We start from the raw sequence: 10385 nt of genomic DNA on the forward strand, positions 1-10385 counted from the left end.
ACTGACTTTAGGAGGGCTGTGTAATCTAAACACAGTGCCTCTGATATGAAGATGCATTTCTCCTGGGTATAGACAGGCTATGATCCGACGGGTCATTCGTGGTCAGCTGCGTGTACAGCTGGCAAAAAGCCTGGTCTGTACCTTGCCCATGTCCCACCATAGCTTCCAGGAAGAGTAGCTCAGTCTTGTGGCCTCCCACCCCTGCCAAAAGTGGGCAAAGCAGTCCCGGAAGTAGGAGTCTTGAAGCAGGCTGACATGGAAGCACCAATGAGGTGCCTGCATGCAGGCTCTCCCAGGCAGGCACAGTTCACAGGACAGACCATGATCCAACAGGCCCAAGGGAACGATGTGGCCACCGTACAGGAGTAATAGATGGTGCTTGGTGACATTAAGGCAGTCAAGGTGTGCCATGGTGAGACCACTGACGCTTGCCCTGGCCCAGGTGTACTGGCGCATGTCAGGGTGTAGGGCTTGCCAGACGTCAATGAGGTCTGCCATCTTCAGGGCAGACTGCAGCTTGTGGGCTGAGGGCTGGTGAGGCTTAGGCCCCGTGTGGTTGAGTAAGGTATCAATGGTGCAATTAAAGTCCCCACCTACGAGGAGCAGGTCAACATCCTCACTTGCGTCACACAGGAGGGTGGTCAAGGTCTTGAAAAAAATTACCCTCTGCTGGCCATCAGTGGATACGTAGACATTGATGAGTAGCAGGTGGTGTTGTGCTAGGGTGATGCAGACAGTCAGCAGGCAACCGGGGATGATTTCCCACTCTACTGTCACGTCAAGCTGCAGCTGCGGTGATAAGAGAGTCACAATCCTGGCACTAAGATTGGTGCCATGGCTCAAAAACAAGTGGCCTCGCTAAGCAGCATTCCAGGCCACTTGGTTGAGCCCATCAAAATGTGTCTCCTGGAGGAAGGTGAAGGCCAGCTGTGCAAGCTTCTCCAGACTGTAAGCCATCTGCTGGGTGCCTAGATCTTGCTCTATAAGTCTGGCCGCAACTCCAGCAGCCTTGACAAAAAGCTTAGGCTCTGTGCACCACTGGGTGATGCGCCTCACTATATTCTTCTGTCCTTTGGTCTGCTTCAGAAAGGTAAGAAGACCCCCATAGTCAGGAGTGACCCAGAGGGGTCTGCCAACATGGATTGGATGTTGGCAACAGAAGAGCAGTGAGGCTGCACCTCAGGTGGGAGCTCACCCGCAATGCAGTGTTTACACTCTCAATGTCCAGACATAGCAGCCTCCTCTCATCATTCAGGTCAAGGACTGGCTCCAGGAGAGCAAACCCCACCTTCTTTGGGGGGGGAAGAGGTGATCCTGCTCTCGAGGTCACTTGCAACACTCAGAAAGCTGGATCTCCATCTCACTAGCTTCCTCATACAATCCGGTAGGCTGGGACACGACCAAGAAGTCAGCAAACTCCTCTGCCACCCGCTGGGTCAGGCCTCCAGAAGAGAGGCATTCTGTACCATCTTTACTGCCACCTGACTCCAGAAGCTGGGAGACAGGTGAGGGGTTCGTGACCCCTGCCATCACTTGCCCCATTGCCAAGTCATCCTTGTCCGTGGTCACATGCAATGGCAGGACAGAGATGGGGTGTCCTGAGAGGCCCCCTTCGCCTTCCTCTCCTTGTTCTTCTTTGTGGTGGGCAGCCCGGCCTCCACAGGGGATGGGGCAGATCGCCAGCCACTTCAGACAAGGCCGTGGTGGAGGGTGGCCAGGAAGAGTCTCAAGCCCCATCATTTGACAGGGCCCTGGCACCACAGTCACCAGCTGCCCCAGCTGCCTTGGCTGGGGCGGTCAGGATGGGCAGGGGGCAAGTGGAGGCATCAGCCCTTCCACCTGGTGGGGGCTCTACACCAGGAGGGTGGGTACCATAGGTGGGACAGGTGGGGGAGAGGGCTGGGGAGTAGTCTGAGCCCCTCCACTGGATGGTGCTCTCACACTGGAGACCCCAGCCCTCTCAGATGGAATGGGGGTGAAAAGAGGTTGGGAAGAGATCCTGGCCTCACTGGGCGGGGCTTGTGTCCCAGAAGTGGATGCACCATCCTTCAGCACCACTGCAGTTGATGATGTTCTCCCACAGGCACTGGGCTGCTAGGTGGGAAGAGCTACCACACTGGAAACACATGGTCTCCCTGAAGGAAAAATAAATCACAAACCTCTGCCCATCGAGTGTGAGGTTCAAGGAGTGAGGCAGAGACTGGGGGCCCTCCCTGAGGAGCATCAAGACCTGCCTCCAAAAAGACAGGACATGCTTCAGCTTCAGGTCCTTGCTTTCGATTGTCAGTTGGCGAAAGGGACTCATAGGAACCCCACAGTGTAGGAATCCCTTGGCCAGCTCCCAGTTGAACAGGTATGGGGAGATGTTGGAAATCACCACCCTCACCGCCTGGGTGTCTAGAGGTGTGACAAGACAGTGATGCCTGTGATGTCCAGGCCCTCTGCACACACCCTTGTAAAAATACAATACAGAAAGGGATGAGTAAAAAAAGGGAGGGGTGTGAGTGAATTAAGAGAAAAAAAATGAAAAAGAAAAAAGAAAAAGGATACTTAGCACCCCTTGAAAGGCAAAAGATAAAATAAGATAAGTCCCCACAGCAGACAAACAAGAAAGACTTTTTTTATAAAGATTTATTAAGGGGAAAAGGGGGTAACAACCCAACAAAGTAATAAAACACTGCCCACACAGAGGCCCAGGTACAACACACAAAGACTAGGGCTTTGGCCTGCAAGCCCTGCCCTCATAGTCTAAAAACAAAAATATCTAGCGCAACATCAGCCTGCTAAGACCCCTGCCGGTACTCCAGGAAGGGGAGGAGCAGTATCACAGTGCGAGGACTAAATGGCCACTTTCAACACTGCAGAGCAACCTCAATGTGCCTGGAAGGCAGGCACCATCTGCTGGAGGACAGCGTGCTCAAATTCCAGTGACAGGCGTGCCTGCACCAAAAACTGAAAGAGCTACAGGGCATCGCCTGAGCTGGACCCAGCAAGTCGGTTCCTGTGGCTCTTGAGGATGGCCATCTTAGCCTGGCCAAGTAAGAAGTTGGCCAGCCAGATGATACCCCCACTGACTGTCCAGTAAGGGAGGGAAAACAAATAAGTTGCCTCTGAGAAGGCCAAACCTAGCACCTCATGCAAAGTGCTGAGGGCAGCTAACAGCTGTGACAGCCAGGGGCATCTGAGTAAGGCATGGTTACGGTCCTCCTCCACTCCCCCTGGACAAAAGGGACAGGTCACTGATACAGCTGGGTTCATGTGGTGGACGAGAGTGCCGGTGGCCAGTATCTCATGTAGCAACTGCCACTGGAGGTCACTAGTCTTTTTGGAGATGGGGGGGCTTATTACATATGCGCCACGTGGGGTGGACTGGTGTGAGCACCAGTGCTGCTACATGCCTCCGCCACACCGTGCCGAGTGACAAGGACACGGGTGTGGCAGACCCGGATTGCCCACAGATACAGGGCCTTCTGGGGGAGCATGTTGAAATGGATCCTGGTACCACTGTCAGGAGACACAGGGAGAGCCAGTAAGGTGGCAGGCCCACCACGCAGGTTACTATCCACAACCAGGACAACGGGCAGTGGTGGAAAGGGCTCGCCCAGGACATCCCCAGCAGGGAGGGCTCTCCGTGCTCAGAGGTGCTCCTCCAGGGTGGCTGTCACATCCTATGGGAGAATGGCCTGCACATCCCTTAGGAAGTGGGCAGCACAGCAGACTGAGTGCATGCCCACGTGGGTGGCCAGAGCCTCATCTGACAACCAGTCTGACTGGGTCATGTCGAAGAGGTGTCCCAGCCGGATGGGAGTCAACAAGGCTGCTAGAGGTGAGACTTGGCAGACTGTGCTGCAGGGCTGGGTTATAGACCAGGGGCTCCTGCAGCAACTGTGGAAACCACAGATGGCTGGCTTGGGGCAGGAGGCAGAAGGCAGCTCGCCAGGACCACACCATGCTTTGATAGAAGGCCAGGAGGACATCCCAGGCAAGAAGGGTGGAGTCTAGAAGGAACAGCTCCCAGTTGAAACCAAGGCCCCCCACCCAGTGCAAAAACAAATTAGCTAGCTGCCACCAGGGGAGGAGGTCCTCACTGTAGAGGAGCCTTTGGAGGGCCTGTAGGTGGAAGGCTGCCACCCTGCCCACCAAGTCAACCAAGCCCTGGCCCCACTCGGCCACCAGCAAATAAAGAACAGCTCAGGAAGGCAAGAAGGAAAGAAAGAAAGAGAAACAATAAGAAAGAAGCTGCCAAGTAGACAAATGCAACTTTTAGATGGAGAAACCGGAAGTAGAAGAGGGAGGGGACAGAGAACAGAGGGAAAAAAAACACTGCGAAAATGCAAGAAAAAAATCAGAAAGTGAGGTAGACAAAAGCAAAAGACCTTTAGACAGGTGGGAGTCAGAAAAGAAAAGAAATTGAAAGCCGGGGAGTCTTATACTCAGGATAGCACCACATAGCTCCAAGTGAGCCTGGTCTGAGGCATGCAAAGCAGAAGGAAGGAAGGAAGGAAGATGTCTTGAGCTGTATCTGGAGAGAAGGATTAAATATTTTAAGAGACTGGCGCTTCTTGTACCAGATTCAAACTACACAGAGACCTAATTCTGGACCAATAACTATGAGTTTGCTTATTATACCTGGAGCAAAACACGTCCCAAATCTAAAATAAAGGTTGAGACTACAGGCCTCTTAGATCTATCAGGTAATAGTTCCAAATCCAAGAATGAAAGAGAAAATTTATTGGGACAGCTGGGGCAGAATAAAATGGAATGGAGACAAGTTGGTTCCCAGATTGCTACTGAAGTTGATACCAAACATACTGTTATTGTGGGCACTTGAGTCCACAATGAAACTGGTGCAGGGAGATTCCTTGTAGTTGGCACTAAGATACACTCGTATGTAGATCATGGTATTAAAGGAGAGGTTGCAGTGGATACTGATGCTGTTTCAAATGTTACTGGTGCCATAAATACATCTTAGCTTGCAAAAAGGAAGGGTATGGCCACTCTTGCCTCTCTATATATCTCCAGTGCTGCCAGTATGTAACTAAGGTGTCACCATCAGTGCCAGACTGAAGAACAAAAGTATAGTCAGCTCAGTTACTTCAACATTTAAAGGACTCTATGACTTCAGTATTTAAAGGTAGTGCCAAGGGCCTGAAAAAAATATGCAGGGAGAATGCATTGACCCAAAAGAAACTTCAAGAGAAAGCTCTGACTGGTGCACTGGGTGCACACATGCTAAGTAGGGATCTATGCACTGAAAGAAGAACAAAATTATAAAAACAAACTATATTTAAGATCCTGGCAATAGTTATATCAGCATATTTATTTCCTGAGTTTCTGTAATTTGTGGAATTCTGTGCATTGCCTACAGGCTAGTCTCAGTTAATTTCAGCCATCCATCTGTCTACTTTGAATTCCTGAATTAGGCAAATAAGGCCCCAAATTTACAAACACTTGTATGCAACGTATATATTTCTACTTACCATTTATGATATTTTCAATTTTTTCTCCATGTATGTTGTAGAGATATTTTGCTGGTGAAGTAAGATTCATTTTCATTGTGCATTCATCTAAAAACTTAATAAAAATATAAGAACTGCCTTTACTACACCTAATTAAAGTGCTATCCTATTTAACACACATATTAAGAACGTGGAAAATCATGAAAAATATATACTTAAAATCTATAATCTAAATAATTTATTAACATAATGTTTAAATGGATTAAATTAATTATGTAAAGCTAGTGATTCTTGGAGAGACCAAAACATAGAGACAAATTAAGTAAATACTATTTGGTCCTCACACTAAATCTAACTGTGAATATTATGGTCCATACATCAAAATCTATACCAAGTATGATCAAATATATGTCCTATATTGTCAATTGGAAAAAACAATTCAAGATAAGCAGGAAAAAAAGATGACATAAAAAAATGTAAAGAAATACTTTTTACAAAATCTGAAATAGGATAAAGTGATAAAAATATACTTTGAAAAAATTAGAGTTTTGATATGATCAGTATCAATAACTAAAAGTTGTTTATAAGCCAATGAAAAATATAATGTAAATATGTACATAAAATAGATAACATATAATATATTAAAACATTACTATTTCAAGGAATACCTAAAAGTTTGATCCTTAGCTGTACCACTTACTTCAAGTCTGAGGCCAACTTCTAATTTAGACTGTTTTAAGAAGCTGGTTTGACCCATTTTAGCCTTTGACATGTCCTTAGCCCTCCTCAACACTCCTCAATACTCCCCCTGTAGGGGTAAGCAGATGTAAATCTGGCAAGATAGGTACTATACCACTAGAAATACCCTCTACCCTTCAGAAGAATCTTGAGTTGTTCCTTTATGACAAGGTAGGTTTGGACTGGATATCAGGAAAAACGTCACTGTTAGAACAGTGAGACAGTGGAATAGACTGCCTAGGATAGGCGGAGGGAGAAAAAATTATTTGGTAGCTCTCACCACTGTGCACACCCTGGGAGGGCACATGAGGCATGTGCCCACAGATCTGTGTGGGGGGAGGTAGGCTGCCACTGCGGGCTGAGGCTAGGGCTGCACTGGGCTCTTCCCAGAGCAGGGGGGTGGGCCATGCTGTGCTTGGGGCAGGTGATGGCAGTCCTACCACTGTCCCATGTTTGCAGGTTAAGCCCATTTAGTCCCCACTTCTGCTGCCTATGCTGCCTAGTGAAGTTATGAAATCTCCATCAGTGGAGATGATCTAAGAAAAGCTATGCCTATGTTTCTACTATGGGCATTTCCCATGCTTCTGGGCTTTGTTGATTGCCACATGAAGCCAGGAAGGAATTTTTTCCCTTCTTTCTGCAGCATGTGTCAGTAGGGTTTTCTTCACCCTCCTCAAGCATTGGGTTTTTGCTGTGGCCCCAGCTGGGGATTTTGACTAGGGTATGCCAACACTGCTGCTGGGACTTACACCTGGAGTTTCCTGGCCACAGGGTCTTGTCCCTCCCTCAGTTTCAGACCAATTACCATATATGGATACCATGAAGGAATTTTACCCCATGGTCAGATTGGTACAGACTTTGCAGGGGGGGGGGTTGACTTCCTCTGTAGAGGGGTCCCTCTTCCTTGGATCTCTCCAGTATATTTTAACAATCTTTGCAGTAGCAGGATGTTGGTCTCTGTGATTCTCCTGCTTGCTTGTGTTAGGTTAGGGTGTTATGTCTTGTGGTTGTGTTGGGCCTGACTGTGTAGTTTTGTAAATAGGTTAGACAATGAATTTGTATAGGATGGTTGGGATGTGGATGATCTTGCCTCAGGCAGAGGGATAGACTAGATGACCTCTAGAAGTTCATTCCAGCCCTACTTTTCTGATTACATGATTCTATGACAGCTTTAAGTTAAATTTACATCATTCCAGTGGTGGAAATTTGATTTTTTTTTAAATTACAATAATACTATCATCATAACCAATTTTTCATATTGTACTACTGACCACATACTTAAGTGGAGACTGAAGCTTTATGATATACATATACATTCTGCCTCAAAAGCTATTACAAACCATAAAATAAGATAGATGGTGTAAGAGAAAATAAAAGTTAGTATCAGATATTAGTTAACTGAACTGCATAAAAAGTGGCTTTCTTTTATTAAAATATGGAATGTACACACATGGGTATTGGGATATGGTAGACATACAGTACAACACAAGAACATCTTAATAGGACTGAAGTAAATAGAGCAAATGAAGCCTTCTAAGAAAAGAAAGGAGTAAAAACACACCCGTAGATTCCCTTTTTGATACTTGTGGAAGGGGAGAAATGGGACCTAGGTCACATCCACTACCCTCCCCACACATAATTAAATTCTTCCAGTAAATGTAAAACTAGAAATCTAAACTAGAAAATGGAGGCTGCTTTCATATTAATGTAGGTCATTAATGTTAAGTAATCTTTAACTTTTTGGAGATAATATAATTCTAGTGAAGGTAGAAGTTCAGATGGCAGTACACTGTCTTTTTTATCCAAATGTCTTTGAGAATAAACTTGAATAAACTTACATTGTCAAGATTGAACATATTCAAGAACATTTTCAGTGGAAATGCAGAAATCCTGAGGGACTTGACCCTATTTTAGAAAACGATCGGTTGTGGATAATGAAAACTATAGTAACATTTAAGATACTATTCACAAGCATATGTCTCTATTGCAAATGATTCCTTCTATTTCTGCAATAATTTTATATATTCATTAACAAATTCAGCAAGGGAGTTTGCAAGGTACAGCAAACAGCAGTTTAAGTTATGTCTAAATATCCAACATTACCCTTCTCTAATTATATGTTCCATAAGTGGATTTCAATTAAAGTACTCAGATTTATTTTCATCTTGCTTTCTCCTATCACACAAACAAAAGCATTTGTGGAATTTTCCAGAACTCATTGGCTTGAAAGTCTTGCAACTGAATTTTACTAAAGGTGTTTCCCAATTTTTTTCTTCATTTCCTAAACTTTTCTGAAAATCATCTTAAAATGTGATGGTATTTTTATCACCTCTGTAAAAATAACAGCTAGCAATAGATGAAAAATAACAGTTGCTGCTAGATGGAAGTAGAAATTTCCTTTCAATTGGAAGACTTAATGAGCTCTCATGGACCTTCTAGTTCTTGGTTCTCAGATTTTGGTATAATCAATCTTGCTCACCACTGTTTATTTCCAGCTGATGTTGGGCTAACAGACTATAGCCTTGGTCTTACTCCATGGAGTTTGCTTCAACAGAGCAAAGGGATAGAAAAAAGCATGGCCAGAAATTCTGGGAAGCCTTCACTATATTTCAAGCAGTTGCCCCTTTGGTCCCTAGAATCAACGGGGAGGAAGGTGAAGTAATGTCATTTTTGCCTTCACCTGAACAGTCTTTTGCCTCCCTTACAGGGTTTTAATTGGTTTGATGCTGAACCTAATTCAACATATCCAAAGTGTTCCGGATTTTTAGTAATGCATATTTAACTGTAAAAATATTTAGAAGCCCAATAATCAATACAAAATCTAGTTTGATTCATTTTTACATACTAACACAACTAAGCAGTTTCACATACAATGTTTTCCACGTGCAAGGTCAAATAGCTAAAGTATGTTTTCTCTTCTCATCTGCATGCAACTTAGGTGACAGTGGGTGTATCTACATGTGTGGTTTACTGAGGAATTGACTAACTAGCTCCACAGTAAAGAGCCACAGTCTACATATGTGCTGGTATTAGGATGCAATAAATTCTGCTGTAAGATAGTAGCCATGGACTGTCTTATGGCAGATTTATAAATACAACAAAACACACAGGTAGATTGTGACAGGGGCTGGCTGCTACCTAGCCACATGGCTCCACAGGTTCTGCACCTTTGTGCACCCACTGACCATGAAGTCATAGCACTCAAGATCCTAAGGAGAGGAAGGAGGAAGAGCAGCAGAAACAGGCACTGGATTTCAGAAAAGCGGACTGTAACAAACTCAAGTAACAGGCAGGATCCCCTGCTGGGGTAAGTCTGAGGAGGGGAAAGGCATCCAGGAGAGCTGGCTGTACTTTAAGGGGGCCCTTCTAAGGAGCTAGTTATCTTGATGCAATGAAAGAATGGGAAGTGCAACAAGAGGCCAACCTGGCTAGACAGCAACCTCTTCACTGAGCTGAAACTCAAAAAGGAAACCTACAAAGACTGGAAATGTGGTCATACTACTAGGAAAGAACATAAAAGTATCACACAGGCATGCAGGGAGAAAATTAGGAAGGCAAAAGCAATTCTGTAGGTGTGTCAAATGTAACAAGAAGACTGGAAAAAACCAAAGGTCCCTTAGAGAATGCGACACGCAATCTAGCTATGGATGATGCAAAGAAGACTGAAGAATGTAATGCCTTTTTTACTTCAATCTTCGCAAACAGGTGCAGTTACCAGGTGACAAGTAGAGGTGGCATCAAAGACAGGGAAGGTCAGAAACAGCATAGAGTAAAAGTTTTCCTTAGAAATTTTCAAGAGTAGGTTAGACAGGCATTGACTGGGATGGTTTAGTCAGTGGTGATCCTGCCTTAACCAAGGAGTTGAACTAAACTTTGTGAGGTCCTGTCCAGCCCTACTTTGTTATAATCCTGTGTTTCTTCTCTTTTATCATGACTGTTAGGTTAGGGTGGCTAGGTTAGGCAGGACCAAGTTTGTCAAACCTGAATTCCCAGGCCTATACAAACATACTAGAAGATTAGCAAGGCAACAGAACCACCATGACAATTCCACAGAATTACTTTCCAGCAACATTTAAAAAAATCAGGGTATTTTTAATTTTTAAAAGTATAAATGGAAAAATTGTTATTTTTAAAAAAATCCTTATGATATATAATATTTAGTCTGAACATGAATTCAATTATTTAATA

The 10385-nt window shown here is 44.9% G+C and overlaps 1 protein-coding gene across 1 annotated transcript in view; it reads right to left on the bottom strand.

The window, feature by feature from the left end:
- The window catches only part of DCDC1 (doublecortin domain containing 1), a 236073-nt gene that overhangs the window by 174431 nt on the left and 51257 nt on the right, over positions 1-10385 (bottom strand). The window contains exon 6 of the mRNA XM_019519509.1: positions 5481-5574. Within this exon, the coding sequence (XP_019375054.1) occupies positions 5481-5574 (94 nt within the window). The remainder of the gene's footprint in view (positions 1-5480; positions 5575-10385) is intronic.

Source organism: Gavialis gangeticus, unplaced genomic scaffold (assembly GCF_001723915.1).
Source record: "Gavialis gangeticus isolate Ggan-Ray unplaced genomic scaffold, GavGan_comp1, whole genome shotgun sequence".
Classification (NCBI taxonomy): Eukaryota; Metazoa; Chordata; order Crocodylia; family Gavialidae; genus Gavialis; species Gavialis gangeticus.